At 38.4% G+C, this 19,612-nt stretch overlaps 2 protein-coding genes across 5 annotated transcripts in view; one reads left to right on the top strand and one right to left on the bottom strand.

Annotated features, from left to right (window-relative positions):
• Positions 1 to 8,737, top strand: part of TMC6 (transmembrane channel like 6) — a 42,568-nt gene extending 33,831 nt beyond the window's left edge. For both annotated transcript variants that reach the window (XM_070740101.1, XM_070740102.1), the window contains 7 exons: positions 970 to 1,065; positions 1,560 to 1,635; positions 2,398 to 2,531; positions 3,455 to 3,631; positions 5,535 to 5,613; positions 7,116 to 7,195; positions 7,839 to 8,737. In XM_070740101.1, coding sequence (XP_070596202.1) covers positions 970 to 1,065; positions 1,560 to 1,635; positions 2,398 to 2,531; positions 3,455 to 3,631; positions 5,535 to 5,613; positions 7,116 to 7,172 — 619 coding nt within the window. In that variant the 3' untranslated portion in view covers positions 7,173 to 7,195; positions 7,839 to 8,737. The remainder of the gene's footprint in view (positions 1 to 969; positions 1,066 to 1,559; positions 1,636 to 2,397; positions 2,532 to 3,454; positions 3,632 to 5,534; positions 5,614 to 7,115; positions 7,196 to 7,838) is intronic.
• Positions 8,738 to 10,357: 1,620 nt separating this feature from the next.
• ARL16 (ARF like GTPase 16) lies at positions 10,358 to 19,609 on the bottom strand. 3 transcript variants are annotated; one of them, XM_070740147.1, is made up of 5 exons: positions 19,450 to 19,609; positions 18,186 to 18,244; positions 16,289 to 16,402; positions 12,542 to 12,657; positions 10,358 to 12,417 (listed from the first exon to the last, which is right to left on the bottom strand). In XM_070740147.1, exons 1-5 carry the CDS (start codon positions 19,592 to 19,594, stop codon positions 12,252 to 12,254), a joined length of 600 nt encoding a protein of 199 aa, XP_070596248.1. In that variant the 5' UTR covers positions 19,595 to 19,609; the 3' UTR covers positions 10,358 to 12,251. The 3 variants fall into 3 exon arrangements, with proteins under 3 accessions (XP_070596248.1, XP_070596249.1, XP_070596251.1); XM_070740148.1 differs by having other exon boundaries at positions 18,186 to 18,242; positions 19,484 to 19,609; XM_070740150.1 differs by having other exon boundaries at positions 18,186 to 18,242; positions 19,224 to 19,543.
• Between the last annotated feature and the right edge of the window lie 3 nt (positions 19,610 to 19,612).

Here is a 19,612-nt window from a genome sequence, read left to right as displayed (position 1 = left end):
GCCAACACTGTGGGCCCTAATTGGTCGCTGGGAGGTATGATTAGCTGTATTATAATCCTAAAGGTTATGTAATGTAGTTGTATAGTATAGTATTGTTTTGTTTAATTTTTGTATATATGTCTTTTTTGTTATTTTTGAATGTAAAGTCAATAAAAACTATTTTTTTTAAAAAAAAATTACAATGGAGATAATATAGAGGCAATTAGATGTTCTCCACTTGATTCCAGCAAATGGTGGGGCACATACTTATTTAATGTAGACAGCATACATACATAAATCTTAATACACAGGTAATCAAATCATATGGGTAGTGTTGAGCCAAAATTGGTTGTTAAGTGAAGTGAGTTGCGCTTGTTTTACAACCTTTTTGCCACAGTTAGGTGAATTATGCTGTTATTAAACTTCCCCCCTTAATTTTTCTGATTGGAAGCCAGCTGGGAAGGTTGCAAATCGGGATCACATGACCTTGGGGGACACTGCAACTACTATACATGCATTCCAATTGCCAAGCAGGCAAATTTGGATCATGTGACTATGGGGATGCTCCAACATCATAAGTGTGAAAACTGGTCAAAAGCCACTTTTGTCAATGCCACTGCAACTTGAAATGATGACTGAACAAATGTGAAAGACTGCCTGCACCACTCTGTTTATGCATGTTTATGAATAAGATTAAAGGATATAGATTATGAAGCTGTGAAAGAGCATAGGATGCTATCTTCGGGCATTAAAAATAAGCAAGGGATTTACCCTTTATTGCAATGGGAAAGAAGGATTAACTCCTAAAGTGGAAACTGGGAGGGGCGAATCTGAAAAATGTATCTTTTTTACTTAGTAGACAAGACAAGAAATAATTTGCTTGATACTTTGAATAAAAAAATATAAGAGGGTTATATATTAATTAATTATAGCCACACAGAGATGGTTTTTTTTGAATTTTTAAGCAAGCTCCCCCTCTTTACTTTACAGGATCATATTGGAGAAGAAGTTACAGAGTAAACAGAGGCCTGAATTTGACATTGCTAGAAATGTGCTAGATTTGATTTATGGACAAACCCTAACCTGGTGAGACTCTTTCTCCTCCTTCTGTTGGTTGTTTCCTGCTTTGTTCCATATACAAACAACCCTGATTACAAGCTTCAAAGTATGTTGATATGTAAAATACTTGTGTGCATGTTATTTAAAATAATTGTACCCTGTCTTTGTCAAAATTTTCAAAATACTTCCCAATATTTATACACAGTATTTTATTTTATTTTTAAAAAATACATTGAATTAACCTCATGAAGACATGTATGTGAGATGAATCCTTGATTATTGTTATTATTATTATTATTATTATTATTTATTGGATTTGTATGACGCCACCCTTTTCACTATTGTTCACTAACACTGGTTTCTGTGGTCCCTCTGTCTCCATCTCTAAATGAAAACTTTTGATTACTTAAAACAAATGGGGCGAGGTATGGAATTGTGTCAGTGCATTGCATTTTAACGAAATAACAGCTAAGCAATATAGCATAACATTTCTTTATCTTTTAAATCTTTTCCCCCCCTAGGCTAGGGGTTTTCTTTGCCCCACTTCTCCCTGCGGTCCAAATCCTCAAATTGCTCCTATTGTTCTATGTTAAGAAGGTAATTTAGTTGGCATTTTTTTCTTAGTTCTGAAGCACATTGCATTACCTGGCAGATGAATGGACAAAGGACAGGAGTGTGGAAGTGGCTGTAATATTAGAGACATACATACACACACACACACACACACACACTTACTTCCTGGGTCTGGATGGAAAAGTTAGCAAATCACATTGAATGGGACAAACTGCATTGGCCAGAAGACCATTTACAGACAGGAGAATCCATCAGGAGTTCTGGGCCAAAATGATGTATATTTCACACTTGACTCATTTAGAAGCAGCAGTGAATGGACTGCACTGTTACTCTGATATGTGAATTAAGAGTATTTCCGTAAAATATTAAAAACAAAAAAGCTTTGGGGAGTTACATTTGCAGGAGAAAATATTTTTGCCATGGTTTATTTTCCCCTCCTTAAAATCATCCCGACATTATTTCTTCCTGTGCAGCATTTAGGAATAAGTGACCCTTAAAGCAGAGGAGAGGCATTTATTGTCTATAGCTCACCTTTTTCAACAAACGTACATACCCTCTTTCCCCCAAAATAACACATCTCCTGATAATAAGTCCAATCGGGCTTTTGAGTGCATGGCAATAAGGCCAAGCACTTATTTCAGAGTTCAAAAAAATATATAAGACAGGGTTTTATTTTGGGCGAAACAGGATAAATAAATAAATACTACTACATGTAAGTTTTACTCAAAAAGTACTGCTCTTAGGAATAAATAAAACTCCATGCGTTTTTCTATGAATCTGTCTTAGGTCAGCTTGATGAGAAATTGTCAATGTCCCAGCAAACCCTGGCGTGCATCTCACATGAGTACCATCTTCATCTCTCTGCTTTGCTTCCCTTCATTCCTGGGTTCCTTCATATTCCTCTCCTATACCATCTGGGCGTGAGTACATTTTCTGTGCAAAATAACCTTGCAGTTACATTCCAGATGTGAAATATTTCAGACCAAATAGTCACAACTTCCACATTTCTGTATAATCTCCATTCTGTCATCCATTGTCTGATACAAAACAGATCCAGTTTTGGTGGTTTTAGGAAGAAGTGGGCTCTTCCTTGTAAAACGTGTATCTCCATCCCATATACAAGTTACTATGTTCCTTTCCTCCTAAGAGGCCTGTCTTCTACCAATCCTAGTTCAATGGTACCTGCAGCAGAACCATTTTAACATAATCTGCTGTGAGGTCAGGAAACTATAGACTGCGTTTCTGATAAAGTGATTTCCCATTATTCTGTTATTGCAACTTTCAGTATGATGTTATTTTAGCAAAACACTTATTTTTCCTTTGAAAAATGTATCTTTCCATTAATGTAGATATCACAATTAAATCTGTTTTATTTTCTATTCTCAGAACTCCATTTCACACATAGTTGCATATTCAGCATATGTCTATGGAGATGCTCAGTCATCCAGGTCATGGTTGTCCCAAAGGTGCTTTTCCAAAAGGCGAGTGGACTTTGTTTTTCTTTGAAGAGGTTTCACTTCTCATTCAAGAACAGTCAGAACTGAAGAAGCTTCTTGGATGGAAAAGTTTAAGAAAAAACTTAAGACCTGTTCCCTTTTGAAAAATCACCTTTGGCACATTTTTAATATATTGTTAAATAAAGAAGGGACTTATGTTAAGAAGGAAATTGTTTTTTATATGTTGGTGCTATCAATTGTGTTTAATGAATGCTAAAAACACTGGTTTTATAATAAGCAATAGATTATATGTAAATCTGTAAAATGAAGAATTAAAGGTGGTAATTACATGTTACATTTTCCTTTTGCTTGACATTTTGATACTCAGCTTCTCTTTCCCCATACAGAGTAAAACCATCAGAAATGTGTGGACCTTTTCAAACTTTTGATACCATCTATGATTCTTGGAAGGTATGGGTATCAAAGTTGGAAGAATCCAATCCAAATATCACTTGGTTTACCTGGATCCATCAAAACCTCTTCCAAACTTCCTATTTCCTGTTGTTAATTACTGCAATGTTGGTGTAAGTTGAAATTACAAATTTATTTATGTAAGCCTAGAAAATCATAAACACTTGTTAACCATTGTGCATAAAATATTTTTCCAGATGTATGTACCATGCAATAGAGTGATTGAATAGTATGAATAAAGGTTGATGACATGTCATTTTTCAATTTAATGTAGCATCAGGATATATCAGAAGTTGTTTGATAGTTTCTGCTGCTGAGTATGCAAGTCAAACAGGAATAATTTGCTGTGGATTGTAGTCTAATGTAATGTTTAGTTTGTTGTATTTGAATTTCTAGGAAGTTCACAAAAAATGTCAATTTGTCTTCTTCCAAACAATATAAAAAGCTTTAAAAAGTTGACTGCAAGTATTTAATAGAAAATGATTAATGATTTGGAGAAGTAAAATTGAGACTTTTTAAATAAAATACAATTGATATTTTAAAACCTGCAAATTATGTACAGTATTAGTAAAGAATTATAGAATGAACAGTTTAAACAGTTTACTTATTAGTAAACTTTTAATTTAAAAAATGTAATAAATACAATACATATAACTTTTAAGAGCCATGGTGGTTAGAATGCAGTTGCTGCCTGCAGTTCTGCAGTTCAAGTCTCATCAGCTCAAGGTTGACTTAGCCTTCCATCCTTCCAAGGTCAGTAAAATGAGGACTCAGATTGTTGGGGGCAATATGCTGATTCTGTAAAACCACTTAGAGTGGGTTACAAAGCACTGTGAAGCAGCATATAAATCTAAATGCTATTTCTATTTTTATACATCTCTATATTTGTAATCATGGTAAATGTTAAATTAATAATCCCCAAGTGACAATGTGATTCAGAATTAAACTAAATATCCAATGTGAGATACAGAGTTTTCAATTTATTAAAAGTAATAAAGACTCTAAGGTTATATAGAAAATTATGAATATGAGGTGATCTCCGCAGGAAAAAATGTACAGGTATAATTATATTTAGCATGAAATAAGTTTTTTAACATTAAAAAGTCCTCTTTGTTGAATAGTTTATGCAAAGCCAAGTAAAATACTTGAAATTTAGTTGATAGTTTTTAATGTTAAAATGTATGATGTAAGATACATTATACTATTAAGATCTTAACATTTGCTGTAACTTTTAACATTTACAATTTTATGTTTTGTTTGTTGAGGGTTTATATTTTTAAAATAAAATTCAGAAACTAGAAAAAAGTTTATTTTTGCTGAACAGTTGATGTTTTGTTTACAAAGTAACCACTATATAATTACATTCATAGTGAGGTGGCATATTTTATATCCTTGCATCTCACAATTCCTGCCCTTATCAGATATAGACCATAATAAGAAATCACACCATGTAGGTTAGTATTATTTGCATTGTAGTAGCTACAGTAGCAGATTCTTGCAACTCTGAATATGCTTCCTCACTTTATCTTAGTGTGAAGGAGCCTATCTGAAGATATTTATTCAAACTTGTTCCTTGCAATGAGGGCTCAAACTGGGCTTGTCTGATCATTCCTTAGTATTGGCTCGCCTCCTGTCCTTGAATGCCATTCTAAATGCTCTCTATATGCAGTGGGCAGAGGTCTCAAGATGGTCACCAGAAGATATAGGCATTTTAGATGTGCTGGCTTATCTAGTCATAGATAATTGATTACTCTTGTTCTTCTAAAGGACTATCCCCCCTGTTCTCTGTTTGAAAATACCTGGGCAAAGCCATAATATTATTATTATTATTATTATTATTATTATTATTATTATTATTATTATTATTATTATTAATTGGATTTGTATACTGCCCCTCTCCGCAGACTCCCCTTGCCAATTCTCTTAGACTTTTTGGGAGCACACAGTTTTCTTCTCACTATGTTTTCGTTAATTATTTAGCATAAATGTCACATTCTCCAACCTTGTGTTTTACAGTGCTGTGATCTACTTCACCATTGAGATGGTAAAGGGTCTGCGGAATATCATTTCAATGCTAAAGTATCAGATTGCCAATGTGAGTACTAAAGGGGAGTGGCTCCCCTTTTAAAATAATTTTAATTTAAACATACCGGTAGCGTGGAAAAAAATTAATATTTTTAAATTTATTAATTAAAGGGACAAAAAAAACCCTATCAGAAATATAGAAAGTACTGTATCCTAAAGCAAATATTTAAAATCTGCACAAACTGAGATTATGTATTTATTTATTTTTGAAACACACAAATATAAACATCTGGATTTATGGTTATTTATTTTATTTATAAAATTCTTATACAGTTCCAGCTCCCTTACAGGATGGGGAAGTACCATCAGCAGAATTTATACCATCATTTACACAATTCTCCCCACCCTCCTGGCCTTTCGAAAGGTTTTAAAAACACAGCTTTGCTGGCAGGTCTGGGCCATTGAGTGATGGCATCTTGCTCCGGCCATTAGTTATGAATGAATGACGGATGAGTGCTTTTTATTTTGGGGGTCTTAAACTTTGTATATGTTTTTAATTTTGTACGCCACCCTGAGTCTGTCAGGGGAAGGGCGGCCTATAAATTGAAATAATAAATAAATAAAATTCCACATTTCCAGAGCCCTTATTTTCTCCAGTCTCAACAGCTATTTACCAGTGTCATTAGCTTTTCCCCATTCTTACCTTCACCACTGAAGCATTTCTATTTAAAACCGGTCCAATGTATTCCATTTCCAGGGCAAACATATATTTTGATTTGGACACAAACCCCCTCCAACCCCCCCCCCCTCCTCCTTAGCATTGTAGGCATTTTCAGTATCCTTATCCAATTTTTAGTATTTACATGTAAACAAACAAATTTAGACAGGAATAATCTATTATGAGTTACCCTGATTATCCTGGCTAAAAATAAAGACTAAATCTGATTTAAAATATTTTTAAATGAAAAAAAATCTTAAAGAGATTTTACTGTTTTTATTCTCAGGAAATACTGTTTCCTAGACTTGTGAAGTCCTCTAATTAAAAAAAAAGTTTGCTTGGTTTTATGTTATACTTTGTTATATGACAGCTTTAAAAAAATTCATTTCCTATGTTGCAACATTTTATTTGTCCTGAAAAAATAGAACTTTACAGTTAATTATTAACTCACTGATTTCTTCAAACATGTTCAACCAAAATCTGTAATTAAATAGATATTATCAAAGTTGGTAATATTCATCAATTTAATCACACTCCCTCAATTCGTCTTTATTTTGTGACTTTTTAAAGAAAAAATAGCTTGTCTTCCTGCATAGCCCAACTTACACTAATTGTAGCTGAAGGGAGGGGCTGCAAATTGACTGTGCCCAAACCTCCTACTGTAGACGCATGAACTGTAATATGACTTTCCCCTTCATACCTATTTTGCCAATCCTAAGTAAACTTTTAGTAATCAATTCCAGCATAAAGAACAATTAGCAATCCTGCATTGTATTTGCCTCAGCTTTCATAATGTCCACATTCTATTAAGATCAGTTTTCTGTTGCGCATCTTAAACCTGTTTCATATTCCAGGAAAGAGAAGACAAGAAGTTTCTCATTCAAAGACTTCATATTATATATGAAAAATGAATGTACAACAGGGTGAAAATGCGGTAAGGCCACTTGGAATTAACTACGACGAGACAGGACATGCCAAATAAGGAGACCCAAAGAGTTAGCTAAAAGCTTTGCTCAAATTAGGAGACAGCCTATGCTAATTCCACACAATGAGTAGCCTCATACATTGGCATTGGCATTCTGCAATAGTTTTCTCTTTTCTCTCTTTCAGTAGGCCAAAATACAAGTGCACTTACAGGTTTCCCTAAGCTCCTTCAATGCTTTTAACAGATTACAAATTTTGATCACATGATCATGGGGATGCTACAAAGGTCATAACTGTGAAACACATAAGTCACTTTTTTCAGTAGTGGTGTTAACTTTGAACGGTCACTAAATGAATTGTTCTGTTGTAAGCTGAGGACTACCTGTATTTGCTTACTCTTAGGAACCAAGTCTTTTTAGATCCTCTATTCAACACATAAGATACTAGAGGACATTATACAGTAATTCAAATACTGTATATGTCTGGGATTTTTTTAAATAAATAAAGATGAGCTTGTACTATATTTTGCAAATTGGTATTTTGAGGACAAATATAAAAAGGCAAGATAAGGGTTGAAAAGTGTGTTGTCAATAGGAAATGCATTGTTCATTATTGACTCTTAAATCATCACTAATTTTCTTATTACATTTCAGATCCATTTTCCCTTAGCATCTTTACCAGCAAATGTCCCAACAAATGAACCTTTCATTGAAGGACTTCTTAGGAAAATAGATATGGGACTATCCAGAAAAGGGTTGATGAACATGTTCATGCTGCTGAAGACATCTGACGTTGACTTCCTTCACTCCCTGCATGTGAATGTCATCTACCTTTAGTTGAAGAAGTTATATTCTAACTATTTGCTGGCCATTCCAGTTTGTCTTCAGCCAAATGGAAACCTTTCCTGAACCAGGTTAAGAGCTTCCAGTCTTCCTGAAGATTTTTACAGAAGATTTTTATAACAGAGAATTCAAACCTATATTTTATGATGTGCAACCGTCTAAGTACTTTGTTTTGCTGGGATTATGAAAAGCTATGACCTCATCTGGAAAGTGTAGAGTTACTGGAATGAAATCTTACAAAGGACCTCATGGTTTAATGTTATTAAAAAGGACTTGTCTTTTAAAAGTTTTCTAGATACCTAACAGTAAATTATATTCCCTTTTAATTCATTTGCTATTAATTGCCTAAGCGATGATGAACAGTTGTCATTTGCTAAGTTCTCATAGTGTGCAGTTACTCCAACATGGTTGTGCATGCCTACATTTTAACTCATATCCTTTGAATATATTTTCACTTCAGATGTGAGCACTAATCTGTAGAGGAAATTTTAACTCTGCTACCTCATCTTTTATTTTCTTTGTGGAATTAAGGTGTATGATTATAGGCCATTTCCCCCAATTTCTATGTTCCAGACAGTAAATTAAAAACTGCAACTTTTTAAAAAGAATTGTCGACCCACAAGTGTCAGGTGAGTGAAAGGAGGTATGAGAATATATGTCATGGCGAAAGCAAAGCATGTTTTTTAAAAAAAAATAGTGTTGCAACCTAAGCCTCAAAACTCATTGAAAAATTCTAGCTGTTCTACCACCTAATGCTGTATGAAAATGAAGAAAAGGAGTCCAACTGGATGGTATGTGTATATTATCCCATAATAAAATCTCACAGCCTTTACCTCAGCTGTGCAAATATTTCCCCAAACATTTTAACCGGTAGTAGAACAGCAGAACTCATCTCATTTCTGGACATGTCATATCTCCAATCTATCTATATTGAATAATGATAGACTATGCTTGCTTGCATTTATACAATTGGAAATGCTACTTTAACAATCAATTATAAAATATTTTCCAAATCAGAGATTCAGAAAGCAATGTAACAGGACTAATACCAGCTGTACTCCTTGGAGGTCAGTGGCTCTCTCTTACCATTCCTATGTTTTGCTTATTCTCTGAGCCGAAGCTAATTCCTCAAGGAAACTCTAATTTATTTTGGCCTGCAAACAAAATACTGTATCTTCTAAAGCAGTGTTTTTCAACCAGTGTGCCGCGAGAGATGGTCAGGTGTGCCGCGAAGCTCAGCTTCCGAGATCGGAAGCTGAGCTTCATTCTTCCCGCCTTCTTTTTTGCGCCTTTGGGGCCCAGTGGGAGAGCACTGGCAGCAGTGGCATTCGGGGTGGCTGCGAGCGGGAACTCCAGGTCAGAGGCACCAGCAGCGCCCCGCCTAGCTGGAGATTCCCTGGCGGCACCAGGTAGTAGCCAGCAATGTAGCACCCTTTTCCAGGGCCGCACAAGGAGCCGGGTGTTGGAGTTTGGGGTGGGCAGCGACAAAAGTGCGGAGGCCGGCGCCGCGGCCGCCCCCACCCCCCAGTGCCTCTGGCCCCCTCGCGCCCCTGGCTTCTCACCGCTGACGCCCACCTGTCCGCCTGATCCGCCCCTTTCTCCAGCTCCTCCCGTAGCGGTGGCTGCAACGGTGGCGAGAGCGCTCGGAGAAAACCTTCTCACAGCGGAGGTCGGTGAAGGTTCTTTGGAATGCTGGGGGCGCGTGCGCGTGTGCTCCCTATCCCCCTGCCAGCCCACCCAGAACATTTAAAATAAGAAAAAGCTTTGCCGGCCTCCGCAGAGAAGAAAGGAATAGAACAAGAGAGAGAAAGAAAGGAAGAGAGAAGAAGAGAGAGATAGCAAGAGAGACAATGAGAGAGAGAGAAAGAAAGACAGCAAGAGGGGGGGAAGGAGGGAGAGAGAAAGAGAGCAAAAGAGAGAGGAAGGAAGGAAGAAAGAGAGAAAGATAGCAAGAGAGACAGAATGAGAGAGAGAAAAAGAAAGAGAGAGACAGCAAGAGAGGGGAAGGGAGAGAGAGAGAGCAAAAGAGAGGAAGGAAGAGAGAAAGAAAGGGATGGAGAGAGAAAGAGGGAGGGAGAGAAAGAGGGAGGGAGGGAGAAATAGAGCGAAAGGGAGGAAGAGAGATTTTTTTGTCCAACCTTTCCCCCTCCCCCTCCCGCTCAATGTTCCCCAGGATTTTGAAAATGTGAATAATGTGCCGCGGCTCAAAAAAGGTTGGAAAACCTAAAGAACAAAACAAAATTACTAGTAAGTTTCAATAAAATGAAAGTAAGACAAGCCTTGTACAGAATGATTCTGTAAGAGCTGCTTAATCATTGACACAGTAAGCATTTTTTTTACTCTATGAAATATTTATTTCAGATAAATATTTAAGTGTCTAATTTAGAGTATTGTCATATAAACACCAGTAAGAAAATATGGCAGTATAAAATAGGTTAGTTCATAGCTTTCAGATGCATTGAGTTCATAATTGACTGGCTTTTGATAGAAATTAAATTAATTCTTAATATTAATTAAAGCTCCCATTAAACTGGGTGCTTATGGAGGGTCAACACAGAAAGATACAACATGATGAGATGGGAGAGTCAGTTCTATTACGTTGAGTCTGCCCATTTTGTGAGGCAGAAAGAGAATGTTATCTATGTTCACCTCCAGTAAAACCAGTAGTGGGTTGCTAGTGGTACGGATAAGGGCGCACAGCTTCGTGTCCCTGGCATGCGTGTGCACTTCCGAGCACGATTTTGCTTCTGCACATGTGCAGGAAGCAAAATCTCATGAGGGTACGGGAGCTTGCACGAGATTTTGGTGTATTTTTACTTCTGCACATGCGTGGAAGAAATCAAATCACTGAAATCTCATGTGCACGTGCGTCTATTTGCACATGCGCAAAAGCAAAAATCTCGCTCGGATGTGTGTGCCAGAGACACAAAGCTGGGCACCTTTGTCCGTACCACTAGCAACCCACTACTGAGTAAAATCATCTTGATGGTGACTGTCCAGCAGAGGTGCAACTGTACTGAATATCAGCATTCATTCTGCAAATATTGTTTACTGGAGCCCTAGCTTTTAGCCCTAGCACATATTTGGCTTCTTAAAAGCCATTCCAAGACTCTCGAGAGTCATTGAATTGGAACAAGTAAATAAATGTATTCAAATAACAGTTTAGTGGCTCTGATGGAGGCCTCCGATACCACAAGAGAATAAAATGGAAAGCTGAGAAGATAAAGGTTTAAGTGAAAAAGAGAGAAGAGCTGAGGGTTAAACAGAATACATCCAATATTGATAAGCTCTTATCTTGTTATGTTTTAAACTTTACAATTTTTAATTGGTTGAGATAACTAATTCATTCAGAACTTCAGAATTGCTACACTGCATACCCATTTTGTATTTCAATTATATTCTACTGAGGTTCTTTCTGCTGATGTCCCATGATTCAGCTAATCTGGTTCACATGATGGTATGAGCTCACCAAAAACCTGAATTCCAAGAATGTGAGATTCTTGTGAGAAGAAATCAAAGTCAAGGAAATCCCACAGAATTAGCACATTTCTAATGCATCTTACAGGAAACCAATAGTCTACAGTACAGCAAACATGCGTCAAGTATATGGCATTTAATACAGCAGGTCAATATTTCCCCCGCACACTGGTCTGGGTGGGATTTCTGACTGAGGAACAGCAGAGATTGCACCATCTGCTAAACCCCATCAGGTTAATACTTCTTAGGTCTGCATTTTTGGTTAGATCATTGTTGTAGAAAAAAGTTACAACTATTGACACAAGAGATTATGCACACAAACTCTTGAATAAGGTACTCTAGACTTGAATAATCAGAATTTCTAGTGTGTTAAGAACAGGGTTTAGTTCCTGTACTTCCATCAAATCTGACTTCACACAAAGCACAGAGTGAAATTAAATTTCATGTTGCCTACAAAACCTGATTGGTGACAGCATATTTTACTTACCATTATTTCAACTCTATATACCTTCATCTAGAGAAAATGATACAATGCTGTATATCATTACTGGGCTTACCGTTGGAAGCAATAACATTATTTTCCTTTCAATGCATCTGCACGCAGTAGCAACAATCCAATTTGCCAGTTAAGAGGCAATCCACTGAATAATTTAAATCCTATATTTCTACATCAAAGTTTGTGATAGCAACGTTGATCCACTGCTTGCAGGAAACACTTCAGCTTCCTGGAGTTTCCAGATTCCAACTTCAATCATGCAGGGTGGATTGAAGCCACTTCATTATATCTGATAAACCCCTGCCATCTCGTGCACTGATCTCAGCCACAGTGATAGCCTGTTTGGCACAAGCAATGATATCTTGGATTCGGAATAATGATTTCATCTCCACCAGGGACATGTAGCATGGTAAGTCACTAGGATTCAGAATAGTAAAAAGGAAAAAAAGTAGTTATACACCCATTTCCATTTGCCTGCTGAGCTGATAAAAGCCATTAATGTTAAGTCCTTGTGTGTGGAAATTCAGCTTAATTTTCTTACATTTTGTTGAAAATGAGGAGGACAGGAACAGATGTTAGCTCCTCAGCAGAAAGGAGGGACAGTAGTTGGACGCAAGATGCAGATATCTGGGTAGGGTTGGCAGCATCAATCATATACTGCAGGAGACAGAGCACCATATATACGGAATAAGTTTATGTGCATATTTCACTATTTGTGCCACTTGCCATGGCAAAACTAGAAATGCATAAAAAATTAGTACAATCTGAAAATTTCCCAAATGCTATAATTTATAGACAATAGTCTGTAAGATTATATTTTTTATGACTCATTAATTCCTTTATTCGGAGTGGAGTTGGGGCGATTGAATGGAGTTGAGCATTTACTGGATGGATGCCCTTCCTGACACCTATGCGGAATTTGCATAGGTGTTAGGAAGGGCATCCACGTCAAACATTAAACACTCAGCTCCATTCAGTCATTCAACTCCACCCCAAATAAAAGGCTTATAGAGTGAATGCTAAATATAATAGATGGATAAGTATTTGTTTACCCTATGTATAGCATATTAAATACAGATTTAGGATTATATTTTCTTACGAAGGAATGCCAATAGTGTTTATCAGTCCCACCAGAACTGCAGAAGGGATACTCACCAAGCCCCATTCATTAAAGAGTGTCACTCGGCAGGACCCAAGAGATGTGCCACGTTGTAGCGTTGCCCTCCCTTTGGCACACAATTTCTCCCAATATTAGATCAGCCCTAAACCTAGCTAGTTTCTGCTGAGTCCTTAAGACCTGGCTTTTCTTTCAGATATGTGGCTGGGAAGTACCACAGTTGGGATCATGAGTTGTGCAAATTTGTTACTGATTGATTTAGCCTTTGCCATTTTTCATTTCATTTTTCATAATGCTATCTTCAGTTGTTACCAAAAGCTTCATAAAGTGGGAACTGATTGAACGTTAGGGGCAAGATGTCCTAGGGCAGGGGTGTCATTGAGGCCTGCATCAGGGTTGTGTTTGACCTCTGGGGCCAGGTGTGTGTGGCTGGAATAGGGGTAGCCAGCATGACGTCACTCATCAAGGCTCCATTTTTGGCCGTGATGGCCTCTTGCAGTCCTCTGCCAGCAAAAACAGAGCTTGGGGAGGCTGCGTGCAATCCGCCTGGGCTCCGTTTTCGGTCATGATGGGCTGCAGCCCTCTGCCAGCCAAAACAGAACCTAGGCAGGACGCATATGGCCTCCCTGGCTCCATTTTTGCCAGCAGAGGGCTGCAAGAAACTGTCACGGCCAAAAATGGAGCTTGGGAGGGCTGCATTTGGCCTGCCCCAATGTCCATTTTTGCTGGCAGAGGCACTGTGGGCTGATCCTTTGCTATTCCAGAGTGGCCACTATTCCAGAGTGGCCCATTGGACCAAGCACCCATGGGCCAAATTGTGTTAAACAGTCATGATCAGCATACAAGTAGCTGTCAGCTTACAACTGGTCATTTAACACTGTTTGAAGTTATGTCACACTTCAAAAAAAAATCTAAGTCTGACTCATCTTCAAAATTATGACTGTCATTTCCCCCTCATGCAGTGGTCATGCGATTGCATTTTGGGTGCTTGGCAATCAGCTCATCCTTATGACCAGCTTCACAGCATTCCCTGGTCACGTCACCTTGATTTACAATATTTTTGCCATTTCCTGGCAAAAAGAAACCCAGCACCCATGGATATGCTTAATAACCACGTAATGTGTATAACAAACATATGTTTCACTTAACAACAACGACAATTCACTTTATAATAGTCATAAAAATAGTCACAAAATCAAGTTGGGTAATGAGGTACTTCAACTTATAACAGCAACAACTTGCAACCAACATTCTTGGTAACCCTGAGGTCCTACATGTACAGATCTTTCTGCCTTCTGTTCCCTAAATGTCTGTGTCAGTGCAAGAGGTCAGACTGCCAGAGGTCAGAGGTTTTATGGCAGCTATAAATCTTGCAACAGTACAGGAATGTGAAAGCCCAGGACAAATAAACAAGGAGCCCAGTTTCCATGTAGACAAATTCAGATTCTAGGAATCAGAGCTAATTATATTCTTGTACTGATACAAAGTTCAATCAGGGAACCAAAAACACAGGCAGAAGGCCTAAGAATGAGAAATTGCTTTCCAACAAAGACACGAACCCCAAGCCCTTCTTTTATAACATGATTCAGGCTTGTCTGTTTTCAAAGTCAAATCTCTTTTGAGGGCCCTTAGGAAGCCTTCATTCCCCTGAGAGTCCCTGACCAGAAGGTGTCTTTTAAGATTAGTGTTATAATCTTGTTGCCTGCCCAGGCATCTGGATCTTTAACCCAGAGAGCAGATTTTTGAGAGAGCAAGGTCACTGCCAGGGTGGGTTTCAATTATCTTCGTCTGGTTCCCTATTGGGAGCATGCACAGAAGCTTCTACGCAAGCGCAGAGTTGTCTGGGTGAATGAGCAGAGCCTCCTGCTGCCACTACCATTTTGCCCGATCTGGGGTGAACTGGTAGCAACTCACCATTGGTCACTGCCCTCGCACAACCAGGTTTTGGAAATATACAGTACACTAGATCTGCATGTCCATCAAGTTGTGGACAAGAAAAGTTTTACAAGGATTATACTACCACTGATAAAGTTGTGCACTAACACATGTATAGTATCAGTAGGCCAGCTAAATAAGCTCCCAAAGCCACAGCCTCTAAGAAGATTCGGACACCTCTAGCCCAGTGAGTAGCTGCTCTACTTCCTCCCTCAACTCCAATATTACAGAATAAGCATGATCACAATTGCCCAGAATCTTCAACTGTACCAAAAATAATTCTAAGTAGTAGCATTCTTCAATCTGACGTGTTGCACTCCCTTTCAAAAAAACATTGTTTAGTTTCTCTCATTCCTTTAATCCCTGGTATGTCACTGATAGAAGTTAAAATGCCTCTGTTCTGCCCCCACCCCCAACCCCTTTTAGAAGTCCTCTGAACCTTTAACTGCTGACCAGCCCTAGAATAATCATATAATCCTAACATTTAGACAAGCATTTCCCTGACTCAATAAAACAGCAGGAATCCCTCCAGGATAAAGAGAAATGGCGTATATAGATATGAAATACATATATCTGAAGAAGATTTCCATTTATGGATTTCACATAGGATCAAAACCCAAATCAGGAGAATCTGCACAGGAAGGACACGTTAAAACCAGCATGTCCACAAATCCTCTTGCTCACATCAAGGACTAGCCCTCTATGAAACCAAGCCTCTGGCCCCATTTCCTGTATCAGTGATGGCTAACCTTTTTCAGAGCGAGTGCCTAAAGTGTGCCCGCATGCATGGGCAACCCCCAAAAATGCAATACACATGAAGGCCCCAAGCATGTACCTGTGCCCATGTATCTGCACGCGCCCCCTGCATGCACAGGCAGGGGAGCCCACATCCCCTGCGCACCAGAGATGTAACAACACACTAGGTGGTGGGAGGTGCATGCACATTGCCACTGAAGTAGGGCAACAGCTCGCCTGCCCACAGATAGGGTGCTGCATGCCACCTGTGGCATCACTGTCCTATGTAGTCTACCCCCAAAAGCAAATCTCTTTGCTCTTGGGAATAGAATTGGATCTTCTTTATAATAGTCTGTCTGGATTTCATTTCTTCATTTGTTCTAGTGCCACCCAGCCTCATAGGCTCCCAAATTGTTCTTCTAACATCTAAAACCTGTTATAATCTTGCAGGTTTATTATAAAAATACCACAATTGTACATAATACACTGATGAATGCTCACCAGGACAGCAGAGCAGTCACTATAGTAACTGGGCCAGATAGGACCCATGCATCCTCCTAGTTCTCGAATTGTGATCTTCTTTCCTATTGGGAGATCAGTAAGATTTGTGCCTACCTGCAAAAACACAATCAGAAAAATATACAGATATGCAACATACCATAAACCACAATAAGTTTTATTCCCAAGAATCTGTGTGCAGAACTGTAGATACTGTCTACTCTGTTAATTAGGTTTCCTATCCTGATATAGTAATTTAACTCTCCCAATTCTACTGAGAAATTGGCACGCAATATTATAAAGTTGTTTTCAGGATCCTCAGAAACCTGAGCTCTATTTTCAGTGAAAGAAGTGCCAGAAGGCCTTCTGCTTTCATTAATGGTATGTTTTTCAGGATTTTAATATCCAAAAATATCCATGTCATATATGTACATACTATAGAGTTATGACTAACGTGACTATCATTTTCACAGGTAACTTGCCTTTACCAAGGGTGGAAAGAAGCAGCAGTTGAAAAATTATAAATTGGAGGGAACGTGATAATAATTAAACAATTCATTTATTTATTTTTCACATTTTTAAAATGCCCATCTCCCCAAGAGATGGATGCTATTGAATAAATACATAACAAACCACAGGTGGATGCAACCCAGATCAACACACATTATAAATTATAATGGAAGGAAAAAAATCATAATAGAGAGGATAGTAAAGTTTGTCCCAGAAGAATTAATCCTGAGGGCCACCTACTGGTTTTAATTACACGAGGCTTTAAAAAACTGCTTTGAATGAAGACAGTCTGAAAACAAGCATGAACCTGATGATTAATAATTACATTAAAATAGTGACAATCAACTATAAAATTAGAGCAGCAAAAAGTTATTTTTTAGAAGTAACTGTAATCCTATAGTATTTTGATGCACATTTAAATCCTACTGGTATAGTATACCATAATCAGGGGTGGGCTCCAGCCAGAACACTTAAACAACACAATATAACTCCAAGTAAATCAAACTTCTACGAAATCAAACTGTCCACTTAGGAAGCAACACTGATTAACAATCAATTTCACATGCTGTTGTGCACATTCAACTTTGTACAGAACCAAGTATTCAATGAGAATATTTCATTCGTTCAGATCTAGAATGCGTTCTTTGAGTGATCCCTTTATTTTTTGAGCAGTGTGCAGTATATTCAATAGCTAAAGAGCAAACTATGGCCATTCCTTCAGCAGTTTCTGTAGTCTCACTAACAATACTCTGTCAGCCAGCTTTTCAGCCATCAAACAGGCTGTGAGGAAAAGAGCCTAACTTTTTTTTTACTAAGTGCACTTCTATTTCTACTAGTTTTTACTCATCATTCCTATCATCCCTTTCCTCCCACTTAGGACTGTAGGACTGTAACTTGTTGTTGTATCCTAAGATTTTTATTAATGTTGATTGTTTCTTCATTGCTTATTTGACCCCTATGACAATCATTAAGTGTTGTATCTCATGATTCTTGACAAATGTATCTTTTTCTTTTATGTACATTGAGAGCATATATACCAAGACAAATTCCTTGCGTGTCTAATCACATTTGGCCAATAAAGAATTCAATTCTATTCTATTTTAATGCAGAAGGCATATCTCATTCTCGCCCTAATAATACTGACAAAAGGAGAGGAAGAACAGAAAAGTCTGTTTAGGGTATGTATATAAGCATGTATGGATGAACATGACTCTCCTAGTCCTGTTTTCCACTGACTCATATATTGTGCCTACCAGCTCCAACTATTTATGTGGGCTCAATTCTATACACCAAACAATCTTAATCTATTCAAGCAACAGTGCTCCAACAATTCCTTTCACTGGAATTTTTTTCACCAAATCTAGTGAACCAAAGACAATAAAAGCCATACCGTTGGCAAAGTAGCTGGTGGGTCTCCAAGGTCCTTGGCACCATCTTTGGAGCTCAGCTGTATAAAAAAGCCATTAAGGAAGATGGTAGGAAAGAATAACATTTAATACATTAAGATATAAGTTGGAGTGAAATTTTCCGGAGTAGCCTTTCTAAAACAATACTCTCCCATTTGCTTATGCTTATCTGGGAATTATGGAAATATTTCTCAAAGATCATTATCTGGAAAACAGCAGGATATAACTAGGGAAGACTGCTCAAGAAAGAGATCCCATTTTACACCCTTGCTCAATACAGTAAGGAGTAAATATTCTGTGTCAAAAAACCTACGTTCCAAACATCAAGAAGCCATTATTTTTTTAATCCCATCCCTTTCTCTGACACTTAATGCCACGTTAGATTCTTACAAGAGAAGCCAAACCCTTATAATTCTTTTTTCCAAGGTGGGCCTTTAAACGATTTAATGTCATATGGTGTGCTGCGCTTGAAAAAGTATAGGCAGCGGACAAAAACCCATATTCCAAGTCTGCCTTTTTGCATTTAAACTTCATTAAAATTAAATATAACCGACACCTTTTATTTTTTTGTTTTGCACTGTCATACATTTAATGGATGCCCTCTTCCGTCCCATTTAAAACCACAATTTAGTCGCCACTTTCTGCAATCTCTAGAGGCCACCCTCAGTCTATGCATCTCTGCCCTGGCAGAGGCAAGGTGCATCCACCACCTCCTTGGGGGCAAAAGGTGTCTCCTCGCTCCTTTCCTTTTTCCCTTTCTCGCCAGGCGCTCCTTTGCTCAAGGTTGACTCAGCCTTCCATCCTTCCAAAGTGGGTAAAATGAGGACCCGGATGGTTGGGGGCAATAGGCTGATTCTGTAAACCGCTTAGAGAGGGCTGTAAAAGCACTGTGAAGTGGTATATAAGTCTAAATGCTATATATAGCTTATAGCTATTGCTATTGCTATTAAGAGTTCAGGCAGGTCCTATATACACAAGTATATAATAAACTGCTAGCTGTAGTTCAGCAGTTCAAATCTCACCACCGGCTCAAGGTTGACTCAGCCTTCCATCCTTCTGAGGTGGGTAAAATGAGGACCCAGATTGTTGGGGGCAATAGGCTGATTCTGTAAACCGCTTAGAGAGGGCTGTAAAAGCACTATGAAGCGGTATATAAGTCTAAGCGCTATTGCTATTGCTACTTCGTCCGCCTTTGACCCCCAAGAGCCCCGCTTTCCCCCCCCTCCCCTCGTAGGGACCCGAGGATATTCTTCAGCCGCTTCACCAGCAGCGTCTTCCCCACCCCGGTAGCCCCGAGAAGCAGGCAGCAGGGAGGAGGCCCGGAGCTTCCCGCCATCCCCATAGCAACCGAGGCCCGATTGTCCCACCGCCAACGTTCTATCGTCGTGCTCATTGGTTCGATGCAACAGTT

The sequence above is a fragment of the Erythrolamprus reginae genome, chromosome 2 (assembly GCF_031021105.1).
Source record: "Erythrolamprus reginae isolate rEryReg1 chromosome 2, rEryReg1.hap1, whole genome shotgun sequence".
NCBI lineage: Eukaryota > Metazoa > Chordata > Lepidosauria > Squamata > Dipsadidae > Erythrolamprus > Erythrolamprus reginae.
Note: the sequence above shows the minus strand (reverse complement) of the source record. Positions and strands in the feature narration are given on the sequence as shown.